At 49.6% G+C, this 27,132-nt stretch overlaps 1 protein-coding gene across 1 annotated transcript; it reads right to left on the minus strand.

Annotated features, from left to right (window-relative positions):
* Positions 1-4,262: 4,262 nt before the first annotated feature.
* DCLRE1C (DNA cross-link repair 1C) lies at positions 4,263-26,798 on the minus strand. The gene is made up of 14 exons (XM_056114624.1): positions 26,684-26,798; positions 23,036-23,087; positions 22,226-22,310; positions 21,097-21,156; positions 20,477-20,532; positions 19,706-19,807; positions 17,878-17,950; positions 17,597-17,737; positions 16,677-16,778; positions 14,395-14,531; positions 13,719-13,773; positions 11,867-11,955; positions 11,284-11,378; positions 4,263-5,244 (listed from the first exon to the last, which is right to left on the minus strand). Exons 1-14 carry the CDS (start codon positions 26,790-26,792, stop codon positions 4,355-4,357), a joined length of 2,046 nt encoding a protein of 681 aa, XP_055970599.1. The 5' UTR covers positions 26,793-26,798; the 3' UTR covers positions 4,263-4,354.
* Between the last annotated feature and the right edge of the window lie 334 nt (positions 26,799-27,132).

Genomic DNA, 27,132 nt, shown 5'->3' on the forward strand with positions numbered 1-27,132 from the left:
TTTAAGTGGTAAACTGATAGTGTAGCTGTTGCTACAGTCAGTCATGCTATATACCCTGAATTTAGAGAAGCAGAGTTCATTCAGTTTGGGCAGCTAGCCAAGTTCTACTTTTTTGTTGTTGTATTATCATTCCTGTTTACTTAACTATTCACGATGCTTACATTTGAGACAAATAAGCAATACTGAATTATACTCTATTTTTTTTTTTGCTTTCATTGAAACATTGAGTTCTTAATTATACAGAAATTAAACACACAATATTACAAATGTAATTACAACTTGATTTCATATTTTGAAGCAGTGCAGATTATTATAAGGGGTGTATGCCTGAGCCAGTTTTCTTAAAGTTTTAATTAATGTTTTTAAATAAGAGAAAATTCTCCAGAAAGCATGGACAGTTGTAAAGCTGCCTTGGAAGGTCGGGTACAGTGGGGCTCTGGAGGGTTTTGAGGGCCAGGCATTTAGGACGTATATGTTCAGGCCTGTCAGCAAGCAGATCTCTGTGGGATAATTAAGTTGCAAACACTAAAAATGACATACCCCTTGAGAGCTAGCTATAACATTTCACATTTCACATGAACATTACAGCTTTTATATTTCAGGCTGTTTTAACAGTTCCTCTTCGCCAAACTTAATGATATTACCTACAAAGCCATTTAAAAAAAATCTCTGTTTTGAGCTGGTATTTTGTACATACATGAATCTTTTTACATGTTATAAAGTTAACTTTACATGGGCAAAGTTTGTGCCTGATTTAGGAGCCCATTTATTACTTGAAGTAAAAAGACTGAAATAGAATATAGTCACTGTCTCCCCTCCACCACTTACTGCCTGCCCTCCCCCTCCAACATACCCGCATAGTAAAACTTCAATCAGGAAAAACTATGTTTCATCTCCTTCTGATTCTGGGATTTATAATCATGATGTCCAGCATGAAGGTAAATGCAGCTGGTTTTGTACTCCAAATAAATTCTTCCTAAGTTCATTGCCCTAGGTTTAATGACTAAAGCAAGCGTGGGTGAAACTGAATGGACTTCAAGAACGCAGAACTATTCAGAATAGCTTCTTAGTCCTTTGTGGGGGTAGAAGTTACTCTGTTTTTTCATTATATCACCAAGATGACTTGGTTCTTTGCATATAAGATATGGGTAATTTTCCATGTTTGGGACTTCAGAGGATCTGTGCTAATCAGATTTGGTGGTGTCAAGGAAAAGTCCATTTTTCAAGTGTCATTTCTTATGCTGCCTTTCTGAAAAATTAGCAACCTGGGGTCAGCAGTGAAAAGGGTCACAGGCTTACAGGTTGTTCCCAGCCTACTTTAAAGTCAGTCCTTACAGGCTTACTTGGCATTTTTCAGAGTCTGTCTCTTACTGTATAGTTATTTGTCTTGTCTTGTGCCAAAGAAAATGTGAAACAGGTGGGCAACAGGAAAAAAATATGGCTGTTATCAATGAAAATGTAATGGACCTTTGAAACTTTTAAGTACTTGTTTCCTTTGTGTTAAAAATTGAACTTGAAACAGCCAATAGAAATTATTTAAATGAAACTCCCAGTAACTTTAAGTCAAAAGCTTAAAGTTAAGGAAACTAAAAGCTTTTAGCTTTTTAGTTTCCTTAACCGTCCCAATATTCAAGGATGCTATTTTGATCCTTAAATCTAAAAATTGATCTGCTTGTGCAGGTTATGTTGACACCCTCAGGTTCTGGATTTGGTTTTGTGGTGCGGGGGATTCATCAGACATCTCACCCAAATGATGTTCTAGTACCTTCGTTCCGGGCCTCTGCACTGGAATGCTGCCGTGGCAGTGTTTTCTCTCATATTGAAGATCATTAGGCCCATAGCTATTTTTCTTAAAATTCAAGCATTTTTGTGGGTGCCTGGACCACGCCTGGTCTTATACTTAGCCCTGCTGGGGGCCAGCAACAAGGGGTGCCACGGGTCAGACCTTGGCATGACATCACACGTGTTCTGGTGCATGCTCTGCCACATGAACTATTTCCCCACCCTTCAACCATTATTAACAAAATTAATTTGACATTTGATTTTCTGTTTATGGTGGCATAATTCTATTTTTTCTGTTTTACTATAATTTCCAGATGAGAGAAAATTACGATTAAGTTCCTACTACCTGCTATTGAGATGATCCAAAAGTTTACATAGAATTCCTTTAAATGCTACTTTACTTTTTCTTCTGGTTTTGGAGCCACAGTTGGATGTGCCCAGAGGGATGCTGAGTGCTGGGGCTCAAACCCGGGCCTCCTGCTTGCAAAGCATATACAAGGCTTATTTGCATTCTCAGGCCCAAAATGCTACTTCAAGGGAAGTTGAGTTGTCATGGTTCATCCTTTTATTAAGTAAATGTTATCGTTAGTGTACTGTGAATGGTGCTTCTCACAGGGTCGGAGCTACTAGGTACTTAAGCATACTGTGCTAAGGACTCACTGGGAAGGCAGAGGAGTTTTAGAGTTAGAGCAAGCTTCACATCCTTCATATGCATTCCTGTGCTTCCAGGCTGGTGCTGTTTTTTCTATAGTCCACCAAAGGAAGTGAGTTTTGAGTGGGTAGGTTAGGAGCTAAGGGAATGTTCACATGCCCTGACTCACCAAGCAGCAGACTTGTCAAGAATTCATTTCTACCATCTAACAAAGATACCTCTGCAGGGACCTGGTTGCTTCTCTATCTTGGTATTCAAAATGATTCCTTTTTTATTTTACACTTTCCTGACATAAAGCCAAGGCGCCACTGTTGGTCAACCCTGTCTGAGGGGCATGACAGGCAGGTAGGGGGGTGGCAGGGCCGCTCAGGCTGGACTTGTGCGTCTCAGCCGTGCCTTTGCTCCACCGTAGCTCCGAGCGAATAGCCTCGCTGTGCCTTAGGATCTATCCATGAATGGGGATTAAAAATGTATCTACCTCAAAGGGGGCTGTGAAGCGAAGGAATCAAACACTGTCAGGGTAAGCACCATGTACAAATGTTAGCTATTATCTCGATTATCGATCTGTACTTCAAAATCTTTAATTCAGCCAGCATGTATGAAAATGCAGTAGTGTGCATTATTGTTTGATGTGATTGTAAAATGCTCATATATTTAGAATGTTTTTTATAGGCATGCATTAAAACTTGACTATAAGCTATATTGTAATAACTCAAGTGTCGGTGAATATATACAAATGTATATAGGTGGTTTACCCTCATGACAATGGACAAGGGCTAATCTGTCCTGACATTTGGGGAGTAGAATTTCTGTTGAAATAAGAGGGCTGACTTCCTGGGTCCTTTTGCTCTTGGCTGCTTTGAGCATCCAGTTTAATTTCCTCTTTCACTGATTCTTATGGATCCAAGACTGACTTTTGTTACAATTAGCACGCAGTGTGGTGATAATGAGGGTCATTATTTTAAATGGTGTTGGATTTTTCACTTTCAAATTTGTTTTAAATGCAGTGTGCTTTTGCTTCCTAAAGTTCTTAAATTCAGCATACCAAAGTGTTTATGGAACTTTATTAAATCCACATCTAAGCATGCAAAGGTATAAACATTGGATGAACTTTAAGGAAGATTGATGACCGAAAACCTTCATATCCTTTTTGCCATTAAACTATGTTCTTTCCGGTTTTCATTTTTCTAGTTTCAACTTTCATTTTCCCAGAGTGTTGCCAGCATTTTATGGTAAATCATTAATGGATACGCAGTTCTGCCAGTTGCGAGTGTCTCTGGCCCAGCACTAGGCTTCCCCAGAACTGTCGCAGGAGCATTTGTACTGTCTGCTGTCAGGGGGAGTGTTGGGGCCCGTGTTGGGGGTGAGGTGCATCTGTGTCCCTGCCGACTGCTAGGTCCTCACTCCTTCCCCGACAGGCGGGCTAAAGTAGCTGTTGCTTTGCCCAGTTGAAGCTATTAGGTGCGAGCACATTTTGAATTATGTCTCCGTGGCAAACGAGACCTTTCACGCCTAGAAAATTTAGACAGAATTAACACAGACACCCCGTATTTTTTAGACCATTTACATGGTGTATCTTTCTTTCCTCCTTTTACTTTTAACCTACTGGAAATAGCCCACACGTACATAGCTGGGTTTCCCGGGCTTCCCGTGGTTTCGACCACTTACCTGTAATGTGATCTCTGATGTCTCATCCTGTCCTGCAGTCGTTGGTGGCCCCCGCCCACTCTGCTCTTCCTTGCTCTCTTTGCCCTTCACTGCCTTTTAGATAATAAAAACATTTCAGTTTGCCACTTTCATATATTATGATTTTTATTCTTTCCTCTTAGATCATAAAAACATTTCAGTTTACTGTTTTCATGTATCATGATTTTCATTTCTTTTGGTATCAGCTCTTTAGTGATAGCTGAGAAGCGTTCTTCATTCTTGAACATCTAAGAGTGACCTTCTCCTTTTCCCAACTGTGATACTCTCCCCTGCGGCCAGCTTCCCATACAGGTCCTGCAGGCGCTCTGGAGTGGGTCGCTCGGCTTCTGGCGTGGAGGGGATTTCAAAGTCAGAGGAGCTCTGGGACTCTGCACCGGAGGCAAGGAGGGTCAGGGATGCTCCGTCTGAGGCCGTGTTCTCCCCCGCACTGGGAGTCACTGGTTCTGCACCAGGGCCTCTATCTCCATCCTCATCTCTGCTTTTCAGATCAGAGTCAGTATCCTTTGGGCTAAAGACGCTTTGTTCCACATAAAAGACAGGAAAACTCCCTTTGATGTTTGGTCGGAGGCCACCTTGGTTCAAGGTGCTGGGGTCACTGGTGCTCTTCTTCTCCTGGGAAGATAACAGAACGGTGTCTGACTGGCTGTCCCAGCCTTGGCTGCCCTGCTCTGAGATATGCGTTGACTGAGAAGAATTCTGGGAAGAGATGTGTGTGGAGTCCCCGTCGGAGTCACTGAGCAGATTTGGGGACTGTGCGCCCCCCACCTCCGCATCCTCAGTAATCTCTTGGCTTCTCTTAAAGAAGGCGTCCCACTGCGGGGCTTCCACCTCAGTCCTGGGGTGACATGGGGCAGCACCCAGATCCCCCTGAGATGATGCGGAGGCTGGGGTTTCCTCCTCACTTTCACTGTTGGATTCCTCGCAGTCTACAAAGTTTGCACAGGGAGAGGCTGGCGTGCCCACTGTGCCTGGGGCCCCTGATGCAGGTGGGCTTTGAGCTCTAACAGCTACTGGGAAGACGTGAGGCGGCAGAGTCAGCTGGCCTGGAGCCTTGTGCCGTAGCGGTGCTGGCAGAGGATCGTCAAAGAGCTCATCATCCTCGTCTGTGGGACAAGCAGGCAGATGTGAGAGCAGCACAGGTAGAGGCAGAGATGCGCTCTGAGCATCAGTGCATGGGCTCACGAAGAGGCACGCGCTCTGTCCCCACCCCCAATATGAGGATTGCCAAGAGGAAGATCTCTCTTCTTCAGGAAGTAAAGCACCCTCTGCTTCAAAGAGTGAGCAATAGGCAGCCATCCTTCGGCCCTTAGAACTCCCCGGGCTGAAGAGAGCCCAGTGTTCCCCCGTAAGGCCACAGTGCCCAGCATTCAAGTCACAGAGAGCGTCTCAGAACCAGCAGCTTCGTTTCTTCACCCCTGCCCAACCAGGCCTTTGACCTTTTGCTTTCCCTTTTTAAGTTCTGAAGCTTAAGTTCATCAGGCAGGTTTGGAAACTCACAAATTTAGAAAAGCGTTTCAGAATTCTCTGCTAAAGCGAAAGGAGCTAGCTCAGTTAATAAAGCAGTTTTCCTTCGAGAACACGTCGAAGCGTGCTTAGTACGTGTATACTTTCCTTCCCAAATTCATGACGTGAAGCCCAAGCCACCGTGTATGTGCAGATGGGCTTTGGGGAGATGGGGGTGAGAATGCATGCTCCTCAGAGGAACGTGCCACCACCCGGTGGCTCCTGGACTGAGCCCTCAATCTGCCAGCAGTTCAACCTGGCCTCTCAAACTAGGAGAAGCAAATGTCCGAGCCCCCTCTCAGCTGTGGCACAGGTGTGAGACACAGAGGAAATTATCTTGAACCAAAATACCAACTCAGCCATCTGTGTCAGGAACTAAAGCCAGCGGCACCTTTCTCACTGTTCTCAGAGTGCTGTGTCAGGAAACTGCCTCTAACATCCTAACAGTAAGCAATCGGCTTGGGAACACACGTTCCTCTCACAGCCCAAGAAAATGCAAAGCTTGTAAGAGTTCTCTTCCTGCTGATACAGGAGGTCATTAAACACCGTTGGTTTTTTTGTTTTTGTTTTTTGCTTTTATTTGGGGGTCACACCCGGCGATGCTCAGGGGTTCCTTCTGGCTCTGCACTCAGGAATTACCCCTGGCAGTGCTTAGGGGACCATATGGGATGCTGGGAATCAAACCCAGGTCGGTCGTGTGCAAGGCAAACGCCCTACCTGCTGTGCTATCACTCCAGCCCCAAACACTGTTCTTTTAGGGTACTAAGAGGGCAAACATCAAATGGAGGAAGGCACTTGCCTTGCACGTGGCCGATCCAGGTTTGATCCCAGCCACCATATACGGTTCCCAGAGCTCAGGAACAGAGAGTTAGGAGTAAGCCCTGAGCTTACTCCACCAGGCGTTGCCCCAAAACCAACCAACCAACCCGAAAAAGGCTCTGAGAACCATAGTGCGGCTTACCCTGGACAGCAAGAGCCAGGCGCAGAGCAGGGCGGAGTAATGCAGGTTAGAAGCCAGAAAGGACTGATCCGACCTCTGCCCAGCACAGCAAGCCATGGCTTCTAATCGTTCGACCAGTCACTTATCTTTTTATTTGTCTCTTTCTGGAGGAGTTAAGATAACTAAGATGAATTCTCACAAAACAGTTCTAAGTCCTGGGTTACTGAATTTTTTTTTTTTGGTTTCTGGGTCACACCTGGTGATGCTCAGGAGTTACTCCTGGCTCTGCACTCAGGAATTACTCCTGGTGGTGCTCAGGGAACTATACAAGATACCGGGGATTGAACCTGGGTCAAAGTTATTTTTTTAATAATGCTTCCGTATCATTTCTGAGTCAGAAGCTTCTGTTCTGGACCCACAGACACCAGCACCATGGCATGTTCAACTGTACACTACTTTGTGAGCTTTCCACTGTGAGTCATGTGTGGAGCTTGAAAAACAAGTTTAAGTTTATTCTGACATTATTCCTTGTTATAACCTAAAAATGCAAAATCCTTAAAAGAGGAAAAACCATTTACCACTGAGAAATATGTGCTGAGATTCCTAAATAGTGTTTGCCTTGCATGTGGCCAACCCAGGTTCCATCTCTGGCATCCCATATGGTCCTCCGAGCATCACCAGGAGTGGTCCCTGAGTGCAGAGCCAGGAGAACCCCTGAGTAATGCCAGGTGTGGCCCAAAAATAACAAAAGAAAAAAGGAACAAAATATCTAATTTATTTTTCGACCCTGGGCTGGAGCGATAGCACAGCGGGTAGGGCATTCGCCTTACAAGCGGCCAACATGGCCAACCCGAGTTCGATTCCTCCGCCCCTCTCGGAGAGCCCCGCAAGCTACCGAGAGTATTCGATATGCCAGACACAGTAACAACAAAGTCTCCAATGGAGACGTTAACTGGGCCCGCTCGAGCAAATCGACGATCAACGGGAGGGCCTTTACCTTTATTTTTCTACCCTATGTATCATTGACAGTATAATCCAGTAATAATGACAGACTAGATTAATAGAGTATGTCAGATTTGTAAAAATTAGAAATTTGTAATAACCTAAATTATAACAAGATAACAAATTTTTTGTATATCTGAAAATTCATATATATATATATATATATAAAGATGCAGGTTGGCATTCTGCCTGTAAGCATCATGCAGTCTTTCCACTGAAACACTTTCACAGAAAAAAGCCTTGCATGAGCTCCATCCGGGAGCCTGGCCCTGTGGCCCACTGCCGCCTGCACATAACAACAGTCTGTCTATCCACCCGTGAAACAGCCTCTGGGGCTCACTGCAGTAGTGGCAAGACACAGCCCAAAGACCGAGAGAGGCTAAGAGAAGAACGACTTGCCAACTTGTCCTTCAGATTCTGAGCAGGAATCGGGCCTTAAAGCAGCAGCCAGCACATACGCTGCCTCACCACAGCGAACACAGGGAAAACTGAAACACAGCACGGACAGGCCAACCGTGCTGGGGAGGCCAGCGCACATTTGGGAGGCTTAGGGAGGCGCTTCCTGCTTCCAACACCCCAAAAGCAACCTCCACTACAGGAATCAATCCAGAGGGGTATTCAAAGAGCTATGCCAGGTTTTGTGGGGGAGAGGGGGGTTGAGGTTTTTTTCTCTTTTTCTTTTTTAGCAGTAGTTTTTTCAGGTTTTTTTTTTTTAAAGAAAGGAATCTAGTAGGAACAAAAGAAGGAAAAAGTGAATTGAGTGGATGTGACCCTGCAGGATGACACCAACTGGTGGTGCAGCCCCTCGCACCCCCATCACCTGGCTTCCAGCAGGAAGGGAGGAGGTGGGCCCGTGGGGGGTGCCCAGAACAGGCCATCTGCCATACCACAAGGGCCCCCTGGGGGCTCAGCTGCAGCTCCCCACACACTAGAGAGAAGATGCTCAGTGGAAGGCGAGTGCAGACACACACACATCCCGCACCCCCCAGTCAGGCTGCTGCAGCTCCTGGCCCCTGGGTGGAAAGGGATTCCAGACTAAAGGTCTCGATCCAGCGTGACTGAGCATGACACAAGAAGGCAACAGTTCAGAACATCCATCACCCAGTAAAATGACCAGATATGCAGTCAGACAGGAAAATGCACCCTCGACTAAGGAAGAAATAGATAACAAGCCTGGTCTTGCGCAGTAGTTTCTTAGCGAAAAAACACCTACAGCCCAGTGTAGAAGAAAAACTAAGGTGGGGTTTATACAAATTTGAAATTTTATATTTCAAATTTACCATCCAGAAAGTGAAAAACCAGGGGCAGGAGCGATAGCATAGCGGGTAGGGCGTTAGCCTTGCATGCAGCCAACCCAGGTTCGATTTTGATTCCCCGCATCCCCTATGGTTCCCGGAGCACCGCCAGGAGTGATTCCTGAGTGCAGAGTCAGGAATAACCCCTGTGCATCGCCAGGTATGACCCCCCCCCAAAAAAAAAGAAAAAGAAAAAAACTAGACTGGGAGAAAATGTGGACGCATTACTTGATAGGGACTTCTGTCCAGTCTGTGCCATAATTCAGTAAAGCTGGTTAGTGCCCAGCACAGGTGAGGGATATGGAAACTGCAGTATATTATACATTAGGCAGGTGAATACTACTCGGGTAAGAAAAATTTTAGTTTGCTGCCACCTGGGTGAATCCAGAGGGTGATAAACTAAGCAGCGTGGGGCTGGAGAGATAGCACAGCGGGTAGGGCGTTTGCCTTGCACGCAGCCGACCCGAGTTCAATTCCCAGCACCCCATATGGTCCCCTGAGCACCGCCAGGAGTAACTCCTGAGTGCAGAGCCAGGAGTAACCCCTGTGCATCGCCAGGTGTGTCCCAAAAAGAAAAAAAAAAAAAACTAAGCAGCGTGTGTCAGAAAAAAGACAAGTGCCAAATTATACTGCTCATGCAAATACAAAGCTAAGCAAGTAAGGATTGGGGGGAAGTAAGGAGGAACCTTACAAGAATAACAGGCCCCCCCCACCATTGTTGGGTGGCTGGGTCAGCGGTTCTGTTTTAACTATGGTACTGCTGGGAGCCAAAATGTCAGTAGAGCCTGACCTGCGATTTAAGAACTAATCTCTTCTTGGAAAAATGTTAAAATACATTGCGTAAGTTTCTGAGCTATGCGCAGGATAAGTGCCATTAGCCCACTGTTAGGGCTCACACCACGATTTCTTAAAAATCTGCATGCTTTGTTAATTCCCCATTTTGCCCACTTCCTCGTGTCATCAATTATAAAAGGCTAGCTTGGGAGAAATAAATTTGGAGCTTGATCAGTCTTGACTTGCTCCCATTCTTCTGTCTCTCTCTTTTTCCCACTCGTGCACCCTCTCCTGGTTATCCACATTGACTAGTCCCACGGGTCGGGGCATGGTAGCACTGTAGCACAATCCTCCCATTGTTCATTGATTTGCTCAAGTGGGCACCAGTAACGTCTCTATTGTGAGGCTTGTTACTATTTTTGGCATATCAAATATGCAAGGGGGAGCTTGCCAACCATGGTAAATCAATGAAAAACAAAATGAGTGAAAAGATTCAAAATTATTTCACAAAGGAAACAACTGGTCATGGGGTACTTTTAAAATGAAATTGTTGGGGGCTGGAGCAATAGCACAGTGGGCAGGGTGTTTACCTTGCACATGACCAACCCAGGTTCGATTCCCAGCATCCCATGGGGGTAATTCCTAAGTGTGGAGCCAGGAGTAACCCCTGTGCATCGCCAGGTGTGACCCCAAAAAAAGCAAAAAAAAAATGTTTTTTCAAGACTTTTAATTACTGAAGCTAAAACAAATGTGCTTTTTTTTTTTTTCTTCCAGACACTAGTAATAGACTTACTGTATCAGTCTTGGCATTGGCACATGACATGGTTCCATTAGATTGTAAAGGAGAAGAAACACACTGGCTATAGGATACCAGGCCTAGGATGACAGCCAACCTGTGTCATTTCCTTCGGGCCGGACCTTGGCACGCCCCTGGCTCCCTTAGGCTTCCTTTCCTCCAGCAGTAAAAGTGGGATGACGAAGCACACAAGGTGCTGTGAGATGGAGTTGCAACATGGACAAGACCCAGCGACTCATGCTTGGTGCCAAGTGAGGAGCGTCACTGGTCTGGACCAGCCCTAAGGCACTGCATGTTGCCCAAAGCAGTAAAAGCCCATGACGCAGGAGCTGCTCGGGACCTGACTGGGGCCAGGACACCACCTGGGAGGCCGTGCAGGTCCGGCTGGGGTTCCAAGCCCAGCTGAATGAGCCAAGTAGACACTTTGGGGCCTCTTCCCCTTCCTGGGCACAGACCCACTGGCCCAGCTGTCCAAGTGGCATGGGAAGCGCACCCTTGGCTTATCTCTCCTCTTCACTGCAAGATAAGAACAGCGATGAGGAAGGAGATTGCAGAAGAAACCCATGTGTAAGCCTGGCAGGTCGCCGGCACGCAGCCGCCAGCACTGACAGCATCTCCGCAGCGTGTAAGGCTGACAGGTTTTTGGTAGGGCTGCCCCAGGGCCACCAGGACCAGCCAGGACAGCAAAGCCCCTTCCACTACTAGCCACCCGCCTCGGGAGCCCTGTGACAAGTCTGAGAGACAGCGGGAACAGGCCATCCATGCAACTCTGCCCAGAGCACAGAGCCCTGGAGAGCAGGTGTGCAGGGAGCCCTGCTTAGGGTGCTCTCACCTGAGTCCGGGCAGGCGCTTCTGGCTCTCTTCAGCTTTCCCAGGGGTCGATAGCTGGGTGCTGTCCTCTGGGAAGAGCGACAGAAGGGCTTGAGGCTGAAACAGACACGGACAGCTGGGTTTTCCCTCTGGGTGGAAAACGGATCGAGGCATCACTTGAAGAAATGCAAATCTAACCAGATGGGGAGTCTGCAGCAAGCTGTCAAACTGGAAAGTGACGTTTCCTTCGTTTCACTACAGTGGTGCAGTAAAGAGAAGCCCTGAAACACAGCCTGGTGTGGGACTGTCCAACAGGATAAACAGAAGACAACAGGCTTCAGGGACAGTGTCCTGGCCGCTGCCCCTTCCTGGTCACTGAGGTCTGCTTGCCTCTCGCAAGAAACGCACAAAGTTGGTTCCTTCTTTCTAGCAGCTGAGAGGTGGGACTGAAGATGAACAGAAACAGCACATTCAGACATGAGGGGTTCCTACCTCTCCCGAGGGTCTTACTACCAGCACCGGCTTTATGCCAACTTCTCAGAAGCTTCAGCACTAGCAAGCAAGCACACCCCTGACCCCACCTCACACTGGCAGGAACCACTCACGTTTCTCTCACTTGGTCCAGAGTTGCACCCACTGGAATAACATTTGGAAATGCATTCACAGGACGGATGTAGCTTAAGAAATCTTTGATCTAGAGGAGAGGAAAACAAAATCGATCACGGCTGAAAAACACACATGCAAAATAAGGGTGTAAATCAGTTAAAGGGGAGCCAAGGACGAGAAGCAAAAGCTGAGCCATCTCATTCTCTGAGTGCGCCCCTGTGCACTTCAGGGACCCTGTACCAGCGCGACCATGGGGCCTGGGGACAGAGATACTGAAAAGTCCTTCAGAACAATGGAAAGACTAAAGACTCAAAGAACCCATATCTGATGTTCACTTCCCTGTCAAAGGTCACCCCTTCTAAGAAAAGGGAGAGAGAAGTCTTAGCTTAGTTACAGCCCAGAAAGCAAAAGTCTTACCCTGACAGTGCCAGCAGCCCCCAGGGAATGGGGAGAGACTGATTCCTGACCTGGCTGATTCGAGGGGAGCACCAGAACCACTGTACTCTCTGAAACCCCCTTTTTCTCAGAGGGAAGAGTCAAGATTTTTTTTGGGGGGGGAAGTGCACTCAATGGTGCTCAGGGCTTACTCCTGGCTCTGCACTCAGGCATCATTCCTGGCTGGCTCAGACTATATAAAAACATGGGGTACCGGAGACTAAAGCTGGGTTGGTCGCACACAAGACTGTATTCTCTTTCTGGCCCCATTTTTTTTTTAATCATTACTCAGGTTCAACCCTTTGAGCCACTGACCTGGCCTGCATACTGTTCTTCAAACGGCTTTGCAATAGGAATGTTGATCAAGATCCAGATCTGACTAGCACCTGAGGCAAGCCATGATGGGCGATTATTTCTGAGTACCTGCTCTTAGGGGGATTCACCCTACAGTGCTCAGGGGCTCTACACACGAGGCAGACAACACTGGGGAGACCAACAGCCCTTGATCCAGAGACACAGCAGTGAATCTCGGAAGATAGCAGCCTGCCAGAGATATCTCCAGATGCCGTACCGAGCCAGTTCTGCCAGGGCACCTCAGACAAAGCGGGTGCGCCCTCTCCTCCCGCTCCAGATGGGACCCCAGTGGCCACCAGCTTCCAAAAGGAAAACCCAGGTATGCAGGTTCAAGGACTAAGACTCCAGGCCACAGGGCAGTAGCGGAGATGGGTGTCCCTCTCCGTCTCCCGGCCCACTAGGGTTCCTGGCTGTCACGCCCACCATCTGCCTCCTGGTACCATTTCAGTGCATCAACGGCCTCAATCCAGAGACTCCCAAGTGAATCTCAAATGGATCAGCTCCCTACAGAGATGTCTCTGGACCCCAACCATTTACAACTGTAGAATTCCAGAAGTGATCTCTCACAATGGTCATAATAAAATAAACGATCTAGCATCTGACCCTGGCAGGCAGGCTTGAATGGAGGTGGGAAAATTCAAAATAGTGGTGTTGGGAAGTTGTAATGCTGGTGGGACTGGTGTTGAAATATTGAATGTAATCAATTAATGTGAACGACCTTAAAAAAAAACCCTCTGGGGACACGAAGCAGGTTCTCCCCACCCAGATTCACAACTCTAGTTAAAAATGACTGGAACACAGAAGTGGGGAAACAGATCTGCATTTAGGAAGAGAACCTCCATCAGTGTTTGGGTTCAAATAGGTGAAAGAGCGATTTCCTTCTCCACTTGTAGCCGTCACTCATCCAGGAGATGCGTCTCCTGAATGGCTATAGGGAGAGTCACAGCCAATCTGAAGACGTGCTGGGAAAGAGATGCCTCAGGAATCCACAGAATGGGGCTGACCTCCACTGACCCTGCAGACCAAGAGATGGACAAACTGACCGGGTAGTTGGCATCTTACCTCACTGTAGGAGGAGTGGAATGAAAAACATGCTCTGTAGGAACTCTCACCAGTCCTAGAGGGAAATGAGAACACAACAGACGGTGACTCATCAATCAGAATGAGGTTCTCCACTTCGAGCTTTCCCATTTCCCATAGGGAGCTGCCACATGGTCAAGAATGTCTTTCTGGGACAGGAAGAAATTCTTTCCAGAAATCTAAACAGGAAGTGTCTGTTCTTACAGACACTCCCAAGGACCAGTACCACAAAACTGTTGCTAAATGGTGACCCTCCTGGGTAGTCTCCAGTCTGCCCTCCTACCAACCGTCAAGCAGCTACTGGGCGGGGTGGCAGCAGGATCTTTAGTCTAAGCAGAGTCTAAACAGCATCTCCTCTGGGGCCAGAGTGATGTACAGCGGGTAGGGCATTTGCCTTGCATGCAACCGACCCAGGCTCGATCCCCAGCATCCCATATGGTCCCCCAAGCACCGCCAGGAGTAATTCCTGAGTGCAGAGCCAGGAGTAACCCCTGAGCAGTGCAGGTGTGATTCAAAAGACAAAAAAAAAAAAAAAATTTTTTAATCAAATAAACAACATCTCCTCGAGCTTAGCCCAAGCACATTTAAACAAAAATCATGTTTAAAGTCAATCTAGCTGCAAGCCGGGGTTCTCACTGAAGGCGTCTGACTTTCTTACCTCGCAATGACGTTTGTTTTTCTCGTTCTTTCTCCAAACCACATAGTAGATGGCTTAATGCTGATGGTACGAAGTGGGGTCCTATTTCTGGAGGTAATGCCACAGGGTAGTTTATTCCACTGAAAGTATTCCTCTGCCTAAAACAAGAGTCAGATGGGAGCGCAGATGAGTGTGTTCCATCTGTTTGCCGGCAGGGCCCCCAAAATAAGCACTGGTCAGTTTCTGGCATGAACCATCAAGGCAGCCAGGAGAATGGACAGGGGAGCGAGGGCAGGACGTTCAGGGAACAAATGACCTGCGCTTGCTCTTAGGAAGTGCCAGAGAGATCATGCAGTAGGGAGGGCGCTTGCCTTGCACACGGCTGACCCAGGTTTTTCGATCCCCAAAACCCCAGACGGTCCTCTGAGCACCATCAGGAGTGACCACCGGGAGTTGCAGAACCAGGTGTTATCCCTGGGCATTGCCACATGTAACCCCAAACAAACAAAAAGGTACCGGAGTAGTGAGAGCAGAGCCCCAGGGACCAGCTGTGAGGACAGAGCCGCCAGGGGCCCCCGCGAGCAGTGAACACGCTTCTTAGGGCACCAGGCACGCCAGCTCCTGCCTCCCGACCCAGGAAGTGCCAAGTGTGCCCTCAAGCCTCGGGTTCAAGTCGAGGCCAGCGGAGGGTGTTGGGGAGTCCTGGTATAGAAAAGGGAGTGATGGAGGACCCCTAGGGGACAGGGGTGGCACCTGGTTAGCTGGCGACTCCGATGGGGCCGTGCCCACTGCTCCACAAACAGGTCGGGCCACTCAGCTGTGGACAGTGCATTCAGGACACTGCTGGTGCCCCCACAACGGAAGCTTCGCAGATATACACAGTAGAGGGGAAAAAGCTGGTACCCCACTGGGGAACCCCACACCTACCCCCAGTGTCTTCCAGAACGTGGAAGACATTTCTTTCCCAAAGACACGATGTTTGGGCCAGTCCGTCAGCACCCCATTGTCAGCTATGTTTTGGTGGGGGAGGGGAGGGGTTTCCCCAGCAATGTTCAGGAAGCCCGAGGCCCTGCCCAGAGATTCTTGGCCAAACAGGTGGGGCATAAGGAGGCGGCATTACCCGCTCCTTGGGGGCAGGGGGGGCGCAGGGCAATGCCCCACGTGTTCTGTGCTTCAGGGGCTCCACGCCAGCACTTGGAGATGCTGGGGCGACCATGTGTGCTGGGATGGAACTGCGGTCACCACATGCTCCCAGACCCCTGTACTGTCTGTTTGCTGTGTGCCGGCCCAGTGGACCAGGCAGGGCATACCCCGCCCTGCATTTCAGGCCCTTATATTCCTTGGGGCCAACAGCTTTCGGGGCCATTAACAGACTCAGCGGCAAGCACTTCCTCAATTCAGAGGCTGCTGGCCACACACCCCACTTCTCACCCCACCAGAAGGCAGCTCAGCAGGAGGGCACCTGCCTAGCCTGTGTGAGAGATCATAAACCCAACAGGAAAAGGACAAACTAGTTTGTATTTGTCTCTATTCTTTTTGACCATAAATTCACGAGTACGTATATGTGTATGCGTGTGTGCACATAAAAAGGGGTGAACAGATTTCTCAGCGCAAGTTACAATACATAGACCAGGTATCGAAAATGATCTCTTCACCTGAGGGTCCACTGAGAGTGTCACACAGCAGAATGTTCCACGCTGTGGCCAAGGAATCCCCCCTTGGGGTCAGGGAGATATCCTACACTCCCCAGGCCCCAGCACTCCACTGTCCTCTGACCACCACAGGCAGCCCTGGAGGTCCCCAAACACTGCCCCCAGGGGGATGGGGTTCTCTAGCATCACGGTGCCGCCACACCCCTGCATCCTTGCATTGAGCCACTTGCCCTGTTGGCTGAGTTTCTGGGAGCCCCCAAAACTTAAAACTGAACAGATTTTTAACCTTCCTGAGGCTGGAGAGAGAGACAAGCAGGCAAGCCCTGGCTATAGCTGACCTGGGTTCCATCCCAACATAGCAAACGGGTCCCCTGAGCAGGGAGCCAGAGGAAGCCTGGGTGGGGCCTGAAGCCAAAGATGTTTCTTTTGGGTTTGGAATGATTTCACCGGGCACAGATGTGGCTCCTGGTAGAGCACATGCATGCCCTAGGCTCGATCCCCAGCGCCGGGAAAAAACAGACACTACAAAGACAGAACTGTGCCTGGAAGGCGCCCGGGCAATTTCTGCCCACTGCCCACAGGGTTTCGGGGCCCAGTGCTGTGGCACTCGCGTCTCGGTCCCACTCCTAGTACGCAAAGTGCCGCGTGTACCTTGGGGTGCCGACAGGCGTGGATCTGGGTGCCACGGTCCGTGGTGAGGTGCTGCAGGATGTCGGGCATGTTCCGGAACATGTCCAGTTTGTCCACGTGGACCTATGGGAGGCGCAGCGGCCGGCTGACATGAGGGGCTGGAAATAAACAGTCCAGGGGTAGCTGGGCAGGGGTGGCCCGGCCGGCCTTGGGCTTGCTCTTCCGGCATTTGGAGTCTGGGAAGAAACTAACCCCTGGCCAGCTTTGAAACTTTCAGGCATTTGAAGGTGTCAAAACTAATGTGTCAGCTGGGGTGATGTGGGGGGCACAGACAGGGGTTGGAGAGGGGCTGGAAAGAGAGACAAGCAGGTAAGCCCTGGCTATAACTTTCCCCAGAGTGGAAAGACAGCAGGGATGTAGCTGGCAGTGCTGGAAAGGACGCCTGGTGCCAGGGACCAAGCCCAGGTCAACCCTCCCGGCTAGTTTCCTGGCCCCCAATGTGTCACTTTAAAGCTTCTCTTCTGGGCCAGAGCAATAGTATAGTGAGGAGGGTGTTTGCCTTGCACACAGCCCACCTGGGTTCGATCCCCAGCATCCCATATGGTCCCCCAAGCGCTGCCAGGAGTAATTCCTGAATGCAGAGCCAGAAGTAACTCCTGAGCATCACCAGTGTAACCCAAAATGAAAAAAAAATTAATTAAAATAAATAAATAAATCTTCTCTTCTGGCTATTTTCAAAGGACAAGCACCTAAGCTATTTTTAAGAATGGCCGAAATAAATAAATAAATAAATAACCCATGGTATTCCTGTGTCAGAGTCTGAAGAATCTGAAGAACAGACCAGACTCTTGCCAGACTGCAGTGGCTGCTTTGGGGGCAGCGGGGGGCCGGGTGAGGGGAGGGTGGGAGGAGGGACGGGACAGGACAGGCCGGAACTGTACCTGGATGCCGAACTCTTCACTGAGGTTGGTGAAAAGATACTCATACCCGTAGGCAGCCTTGCAGTTCAGCCACACGACATGGGAGGGACTCCGCGTGATCCAGCTCCGGACCAGCTCAAGCATCCCATTCAGACACTCCTCCTGGCAGAGGGTCCCAAGGCCTTGAGCGCACTTTCCCGAGCATCCCTCACCCCCTGCCAGTGCCGGCTACAAAGGCCAGCAGGGACGGGGCCACCCCAGGAGACACAGCCCACCCAGACCCAGCTCCCCAGCACACATACCCGACTTGGAATCTGATAAAATCTCGGGTCGAAGAAGGTCGTATCTACGTACACGCTTTGGATGTCTTTCACTCTACAACAAGAGGAAAACGGTACTAAAGAACAATGTCCCAGGCACACAGGCTCGATTATCTCCCGGGGTCTCCATTCCGCTGAGATTCCGGTTATACCCACCCTACTGAGAAATGATTTCCATCCCACATGCTAGGGAGATTATGGCCAGGGATGTAGCTGGGTGGGAGAGAACATGGACTGGCACCAAGAAAGCAAACATATCTTTTAGAAGTGGGGCTGGAGCAACAGCACAGTCAGTAGGGCGTTTGTCTTGCACACGGCTGACCCGGGTTCGATTCCCAGCATCCCATATGGTCTCCTGAGCACCGCCAGGGGTAATTCCTGAGTGCAGAGAAAGGAGTAACCCCTGTGCATTGCTGGGTGTGACCCAAAAAGCAAAAAAATTAAAAAACTTAAAATAAATAAATAAAAAGTAGCACTATAACACTGTAGCACTGTCGCACTGTCCTCCCATTGTTCATCAATTTGCTCGAGCGGGCTCAGTAATGTCTGCATTGTGAGACTTCTTGTTACTGTGTTTGGCATATCGAATACGTCACGGGTAGCTTGCCAGGCTTTGCCGTGCGGGCGAGATACTCTTGGTAGCTTGCCAGGCACTCTGAGAGGGGTGTAGGAATTGAACCCGGGTAGGCCGGGTTGGCCACGTGCAAGGCAAACGCCCTACCCGCTGTGCCATCACTCCAGCCCAAATAAAAAGTAAATAAATAAAAAATAAACATATTACAAAGATGGCTTGGTGAAGTTCAGTCAATTCGTGTACACACCTCCCCCAGGCAACTTAGAGACAAGATGCTCTGCAAAGAACATTTCCTTCACCATTTCAAATGCTACAGTCCAGGGGGCCCGGAGAGATAGTATAGTGTAGAAGGCACTTGCCTTGCATGCAGCCAACCCAGGTTCAAACCCCAGCATCCCATCAGGTCCCTAGAGCACCGCTAGGCGAGATGCCTGAGTGAGAAGCCAGGAGTCAGCCCTAAGCATCACCAGGTATGGCTGCCCGCCCAGGATGGGAGAAGCATGCTGAAAGTAGACTATAAACCAAACATGATTGTCACCCATTGCCTCTTTTGCAAACCACAACACCCAATAAGAGAGAACAAAAGGGAATGCCCTGCCACAGAGGCAGGGTGGGATGGGAGGGTTGGGGGGTGAGACAGATATTGGGATCCGTGGTGTTGGGAAATGGGCACTGGTGGAGGGATGGGTATTTGATCACTGTATAACTGAAACCCAAACGTGAAAATTTGTAAGTCTACAACTGTACCTCATGATGTCTCACTAATAAAAATTTGAAAAAAAAACACCCAAGAAAAATCAAGTATTACAAATCAGTTGGATTTTGTTATTAGATTGTGTACTGCGGGGCAGGTCTGAAGAGGTCGCCCAAGGCAGCAGCTCCCCACGAGGGCCCCGAAGGCCACAGATTAGCTGGCTATCCCAGGAAGTGTCGGGGGAGGGGGAGACCCTCCGGGGACACTTGCAGCGGTACTCAAGGACCACATGTGGCACTGGGGATGCCACTAGCATCAACCCGAGGCACAGCACACACCTGAAGCCTTCTCCTTCTCTCCTCTCCTCTCCCCACCTCTCCTCCCCTCCTCTCCCCTCCCTCCTTCCCCCTTCCCCTCCCCAACCCCCACCCTCCGGCTCTCTCTCATCCCAAGTGTGACTGTTTAACTTCAGCACAGGAACTCGTCTGGGGAAGAACAGTGCTTGTGAGTACTCGGTCCCTCACACAGAGTCACCGGCCCACCTGCCCCCTGAGTGCAGATGCTCCATGCGGGCGGCTTCTCCCTTGGCCAGTCTGAAGTCTCCCGTGTACAAGACAGTCCCATTGCTGCCCTGGAATAAAAACCTGGAGAGGAAATAGATCTCAGTGACTTCTCGGTGCCGTTCCAAGTCCTAACGACGGTGCGCATGCAGCCCTAGACAGCTGCCTCCATGCGTGTCATGGCCCAGTCAGACACCGGGAGAGTAACAGCTCTGGTCAGGCCAGTCCCTACCACATGGGACACCAGCACCCAGGTGACCAGACATGCCAAGGCCACGGGAAGCCACCAGGACCAGCTCCCGGGGTGACAAGTTCTGGATTCACCCCCAGCACCACATGGTCTCCCATTCCGTCTGTGTGAGCCCTGTCCCCAATCCAAAATACACATTTCGACCTTGGCCTTGAACCATCAAATGTGACCTGGGAGTCGATTAAAGAAATCACCAGGAAAATAATCAAATCTCCTTAGACATTTTTCTTTCACTCTATTCTGGTGTTTGGGCCACACTTGATGGTGCTCAGGGCTCACTCCTAGCTCTGTGCTCAGGGATCACACCCAGTGAGCTCAGGGGACTGTATGGGGTGCTGGGGATAGAACCCGGGTCTGCTACGTGCAAGGCCTTATTACCCACTGTACTATCACTCTGGCCTCTCCTTAGTCATTTTCTAACTTCTAAAAATGTACTACTACAAAATAACACAATTAACACATCTTCCTAGAGAATAACATGGGGAGATAGAGAAGCCCCTTACATCACTGATCCTGGGCAATGAGCAGCCGGTAAGAGAGTCACGACCACCTCTTCTTTCTAAAAAGAAAAGAAAAGCAAGAAGGAACAACAGAAGTTACTTTGAGAGCCCAGCAAATAAAACCCTTTTTGGCTTGGCTCTGGTTTGGGGTCAGAGTAGGAGGTGCAGAGGGCTTACTCCCAGCTCTGTTGTACTCGAGGATCATCTGTGGTTCGAACCAAGCTAGGCTCAGTGTGTGCGAGACAAGTGCCTCAGTCACTGTAGGACCACTCCAACCAGTAAGTATACCCCTAATAGAGCCAGCCGCAGCTCTCAGAGGATACCACCATCACCACCACCCTCTCCACTGCCTAGGAACAAAGGGAAGGGATTCAAGGAATTCCTACCCCCCTCTGCTGATTTCATATGAGGGGCGGGGGGAGATAAGCAAGACAGTATGCCTGCAGGTGCTAGTGTGGGGAGTACTGTCTGCAGGTATCAGAGCAGTGCTGTCTGCAGGTGTTAGGGTATTGGAGTGTTGCCTGCAGTTGTCAGAGAGGTGTTGTCTGCAGGTGTTGGAGAGAGATGATTATTTTTGTACTACGTAACAATTTTTGGAACCACAGTATTTAATATTTAATTACCTCGCCCGATGCTTCATCAATTAAAGGTATCACGGTGGGACTTTCGATTTCAATCGATACCTGTTAAAATAAGAGATATGTGTGCATCGTAAATTTTCCAATTTCCATGACTTCAGATAACTTTTCTGAACCCCAGAAAGGCACAAACTGACAGCTGCCATTCTAAGGAAGTTTTACCTCCTTGGAAAGATGGCCAAATTAAAACTGCCTTTCTTGAGGCCATTTTTGTTTTCTCTGTGCCATATCTTTGTTCCTCTCTCTTTACAATCTACCTTCCAATGAACAGATGGAGTAGGGGGCATGGATATGGCTTAGCAGTGCAGCATATTGCTTGTGTGACACCCTGGGTGTGACATCCCAGCAACTTCTCCCAAATAAGTTACCAGTGAATGGGTCTGTTTTATTAGGTCCCACACAGACTTGGAGAGATAGTACAGCAGGTGGAGCGTTTGCCTTGCACATAGCAGAACTAGGTTTGATTCCTGGAACCACTTTAGATCCCCTGGATGCTTCCCAAGAATGATCTCTGGCACAGATCCAGGAGTGAGCCCTGGACACCACTGGTGTGCCCCTTCCTCCCAAAGGAAGAAGTTACTCTTTCTCTTTGGGGAGTCTTTTGGGTCCTAACCAGCAATGCTCAGAGTGACTCCCAGCGTCGTGTTTAAAAGATACTGCAAAGGGGTCAGACCCAGGACTCGACACGTAAAGCACACACTCCAAGGCCATTCAACCATCTCTCCAACCCCGAAGCAGTCTGCCTTTTTTTTCTGGTGTCTTTCTTTTCTCATTATAGCTCAATGGTTGTTTATTTCCCCCCAATATATTGTATCATCTAAATAAAAGAACTTACTTGGTTATTTCATAAATACTTTCTGCTTTAAAGAGTATGGTTATATTTAAAATGCATCTTAGCCAGAGCTTAAACAGAACTTAGAACGAGATCAAACAATCAGAAGGACAAGAAAAACAAATCAGCCAGAATAAAAGGAAGGGCTCTCCTGAGTTGCTCTTTTCAGAAGACTAAATGCCAATGTGGGCCTGAACTTAAGGTCCCTTTCACTCTCCTTCCAAAAATAGGCAGATCCCTCTTTGAAAAAAATCAAACTGTCATTCAGAAAACAAAACTTACAACTCGTTTCTCCCAAAATTTGTACTTGGGGCTCATTAGCAGCAACTCTTTAGTAACCGGTGAACAGTATAAGAAAACCTTCAAGCTGAAAGGGAAACAGGAGAGAGAGAGCTTGTCAGACCACCCACACCGAGCCGTCTGGGGATCGCGCACACAGGTCCCCGCACTGCATGGGGTGGTCCCACCAGGAACAGTGAGGGGAAGTTCTCTGTCCCTGGTTCCCTCCGGAGAGTATCCCTCTCGGTGGTCCTGCCGGAGGTGGGTCACGGTCAGCCCTTTGGGAGATGCTGCCATACCCTGAGCTACCGGAAGGACGGGGAGGGGTCCAGAAGGGGACGGCACTGGAGACATCTCACTCGCCTCCACCCTGTACTTCTCCCCACCGTTTCTGTTTATTCAGGGGGCAGAAACTGATTGTATAATAGACATTTATTTGTTTGTTGTTGGGGGGGGGGCTACACCCTGCTGTGCTCAGGAATCATTCCTGGCGGTACTCAGGGGACCATATGTGACATCAAGGATTGAACCCGGGTTGGCCGAACCCAGGCCGGCCGTGGGCAAGGCAAATGCCTCACCCGCTGTACTATCATCACTCCGGCCTCCTGGCCGCTTTCTAAACAGAGGTTCTTGCTCAGTGAAACGGTTACTTTAAAAAAAAAATCACAGAATCGCAAGGGAATGTGTGTGTGTGTGTGTGTGTGTGTGTGTGTGCGCGCGCGCGTGTGTGTGTGTGTGTGTGTGTGTGTGGAGGGGGGAGCTGTCCCACACCACATCCCACCCACCAGGCCCCCCAAGCCCAGAATAACTTGCCTGCACTCCAACCTCCTCTTCAAGGAAGGCGCTCTCAACCCTTTCATGTGATCTAAAAATAAAGCATCAACAGCAGAAACCTTAATTTTTCATAGAATCCGTTAGTTCAAGAAAACTGAGCCTGTTGTGTGTTTTGGTTTGCTGGGGTGTTTTCTGGAGGGGGCAGAGAAGGGCCTGTTCGTGTTAAGTGTTGGTGAAGAGAACTAGAAAAAGAACTGGGTGATGGCACATTCTTCAGCCTATGGAGACAGAAAGGAACCACTGAAAGGTGACCAGAGAGATGGCTCAGAGGGTTGAGGCACATAGCTAGTATGCGCAGGGCCTTGGGTTCGATCCCCAGAACCACAGTGTCCAGGAGCATGGCTGGGTGCTCAGGTCACCAGGCATCCAAAGATTACAAAGCACCTGCAAGGAAACGCAAAAGCAGAAGCTGCAGGGCTGAACGTGAACAGACCCACAGGGTTCCAGAGATACACTGACTGATGTCAGGAGGTCTGTCTCTTAATTCCTATACACGCTAACATGATGTTTCCCAAAGTCCTTGACACCTGGATCCTTTGCCCATTTGAGGCTGGTCTCTACTACGATGCCAAGCACTGGTTAGTTCAACTCCTGGGGTTCTCTTTTTTTTTTTTTTTTGGCTTTTTGGGTCACACCCAGCGATGCACAGGGGTAATCCTGGCTTTGCATTAAGGAATTACTCCTGGCGGTACTCCGGGTCCTTATGAGATGCTGGGAATCGAAGCAAGGTTGGCCATGTGCAAGGCAAATGCTCTACCCACTATACTATCACTCCAGCCCCTCTGCTGGGGTTCTTTTTTTTGTGTGTGTGTGTGATTTTTTTTTTTTTAATTAGTGAAGCACCATGAGGTACAGTTGTAGATTTGTGCTTGGGTTTCGGTCATACAATGATCAAATACCCATCCCTCCACCAGTGCCCATTTCCCCCCACCCCCCCCCTCCCACCCTGCCTCTGTGGCAGGGCATTCCCCTTTGTTCTCTCTCTCCTTTTGGGTGTTGTGGTCTGCAAAAGAGGCATTGAGTGGCAATCATGTTCAGTCCATAGTCTACTTTCAACATGCATTTCCCCTCCTGGGAGGATCCTCCAAACACCCTTTATTTGGTGCTCCCTTCTCTATCTGAACTGCCCTTTCCCCTAGAATACCCGGCTGGCCTCTAAGCTATGGAGTAATCCTCCTGGTGTTGATCTCAGCTATTCTTAGGCATTGATCTCATATTTTGTTGCTTTATATCCCCCAGATGAATGCAATCTTTCTATGTCTATCCCTCTCTTTCTGACTCATTTCACTTAGCATGATACTTTCCATGTTGTACCACTTGTATGTAAATTTCATGACTTCATCTTTTCTAAGAGCTACATAGTACTCCATTGTGTAGATGTACCAAAGTTTCTTTAACCAGTCATCTGTTCTTGGGCACTCAGGTTTCTTCCAGTTTCTGGCTATTGTAAAGAGTGCTGCAATGAACAAACAAGTGCTGGGGTTCTTAAGACCGCAAGATGCCCTACTTAAGCCCGGAAGCTACCCCACACAGCTGGGGTCACACAGGAAATGGGGGGCTGGGGGAGGTAAAGAAAGCCTGCAGCAGTCCTGAGGTTCTGCTTTTGTTGGGGGGAAAGTAGGGACTGACAGGGCTGCAAGGACTCACTCTTCACTGGTGAATTTGAAAGCGAAATGTACAGGACAGGCAGGGAAGAACAATAAGCTACCATTAGAAGTACAGCCGGGCAACAGTCGAAGTCAGCCAAGATCTCCACAGTAGAGAAGCCTGCCTCATGAGCAAAGGGGAGAAGGCAGCTGGAATAGAGAAGGGGTCACTAAGAAAATGATGGTTGAGGAACCAGTAGGGATGGGAGATGTGTGCTGAAAGTAGATAAAGGGCTAAACATGATAACCTCTCAGTATCTGTATTGCAAACCATAATGCCCCAAAGTAGATAGAAAGTACGGGGAATACTGTCTGCCATGGAGGCAGGGGGAGAGTGGGAAGGGGGGATATACCAGGGATACTGGTGGTAGGGAATGTGCACTGGTGGAGGGATGGGTGTTTGATCATTGTGTGATTGTAACCCAAACATGAAAGCCTGTAACTATCTTACGGTGATTCAATGAAATTAAAAAAAAAAAAAACAGATCTCCACAGTAGAGGGGCTGGGGAAGAAGCCCTGAGGCCTGGTGGAGAAGCTTCCCATGAAAGCTTAAATTCTGGGCCAGAGCTCCATAACGAGAAAGGCCAACTGTCCATGTTTACACTATCATCTCCAAACTCACTTCTCTTAAACATAAAACCCTAACAAGAAGGAATAGGAAAAAAAAAAAACTAAGCAACCCTTTCAAAAAATGGGGAGAAGAAACAACGCTGAAAAATGGGAAGAGAGAAACTGAAACGTTCCCAAAGAAGACATACAGATGGCCATTAAATACATGAAAAAATGCTCTGCATAATTTACCATCAGGAAAATGCAAATGAAAACAATGAGCTCCCGCCTCACCCCAACAAGACCCAAAAAGAAGGAAACCACCAGTGTTGGTTTGGATGTGCGGAAAGGGAACCCTCCATCCACTGCTGGTGGGAACATTGATTGGTTCTGCCTTTCTGGAGGACACTATGAACTAAGAACTAAGAACTGAGCTTCCCTGTGATGCGGCAATTCCCTCCTGGCATATACAACAAGGGTCCAAAATCCTATTTAGAAAATCTGCCTGCACTCCTATGTTCACTGCAGTACTATGCACGGTAGCCCAAATCTGGAAACGACCCAAGTGAGCTAAAACTGATGAGGGGATGGATGAAGCGACTACTTGGCTTGGAAGGGAAGATAAAGATCGTGCAAATTGTTGCTGAAGGGGAAGGTGCCCAGCGAAGTCAGCCAGGAGAGGCACAGAATGATCAATGGTCCCTCTCACACGTGAGACAGAAAGAAACCCTGGAGGGGAATAACAGTGGTCAAAGGCAGCAGAACCCGAGAACCAGCCCGACTTGTTGATGGAACTCCGAATTCAGGCAGGGTCTTAACACGAAAAAGCAGACGTGGGGATGTCCTTAAGCAGGAGATGAACCAAGAAAACCAAAATAAATGCGCGCCTTGGCTGGGGAGAGCGGCGCAGGAGCTGGGGAGATGCTCAGAGCGCGCCGAGGGGAGGGTCGCTGTGCATGCTCTACAAGGGGGTGGGGGTGGGGGGTGCTGGTCCACACCCCATGTGCTCAGGCATCACTCCCACAGGAGCTGGGCCGGGGGAGGGGGGGTGGTGACCACAATTGGTGTCGGGGATCGAGGCGGGGTGGGCCCCGTGGAAGCCACGCGCTTTACTCCAACGGCTCAGGCCCACTTGGGGTGCGCGCTCGCTTTGCATCACACCCCCCACCCCTACCCGGGTTAGAATCTGGCACCGCTGGGACAAAGAAGCCCCTGAGCTGCTTCTCCCCGGCGCGGCTGCAACTGACCCCCATGCCCCGGCCGAAAACAAAGCAGAAAGACCACCCACCCACCCACCCCCCCATCCTCGCTAACCAAACACGGAGACGGGGTTCCGATCCGCCTCTCAGGAGACCTGGGCGCTCTGACCCGAGAGCGCAGCTCGCCCCTCCCGGGCTCGGGCCCAGCACCGCGACCCCCGCGCTCGCTCACCCTTGTGGCAGTGCGACAGGAAGTAGGCGCGCGCCCTCAGGTTCTCCCGGTCGAAGCGGTCGATGGAGATGGTGGGGTACTCGGCCATCTGGCCCCCGAAGGAACTCATCGCGCCGGCCCGGCCGGACGCTGCGCCCCGAACCCCGAACCCCGGCGCCGCCGGCGGCCCGGGTCCCCGCGATTCGCGCCGACACTTCCGGGAACCTGCCGCCGCCCCGCCATTGGCCGGCCGAAAGCAGCCTCGTCCAATCACGGGCGGAGGGGCGGGGCCGAGCGACTCCTGGCCCAGGCGGGGCGGGTCTGAGCGGCGGCCGGCGGGGCGGGGACCAGGAATGAGGGTGGGAACCGAGGAGGCTGGACAGGGACCGGAGTTCTGGGCTGGGAAAGGGGGATGAGCAGGGGGCACCGGGGATGCGGGGCGGGGACCAGGGATGCGGGGCGGGGACCGG

Source organism: Sorex fumeus, unplaced genomic scaffold (genome assembly GCF_029834395.1).
Source record: "Sorex fumeus unplaced genomic scaffold, SorFum_2.1 ptg000026l, whole genome shotgun sequence".
Classification (NCBI taxonomy): domain Eukaryota; kingdom Metazoa; phylum Chordata; class Mammalia; order Eulipotyphla; family Soricidae; genus Sorex; species Sorex fumeus.

Excerpts from the sequence above, each read along its gene's own strand:
- DCLRE1C (XM_056114624.1), bottom strand. The coding sequence starts at position 26,792 with ATGAGTTCCTTCGGGGGCCAGATGGCCGAGTACCCCACCATCTCCATC. Across the intron at positions 22,311-23,035 it reads AAGAGGAGGTTGGAGTGCAG|CTTGAAGGTTTTCTTATACT; the intron begins GCAAGTTATTCT and ends TTTCCCTTTCAG. Across the intron at positions 19,808-20,476 it reads CATTGCCCAGGATCAGTGAT|GTTTTTATTCCAGGGCAGCA; the intron begins GTAAGGGGCTTC and ends TTTCCTCTCCAG.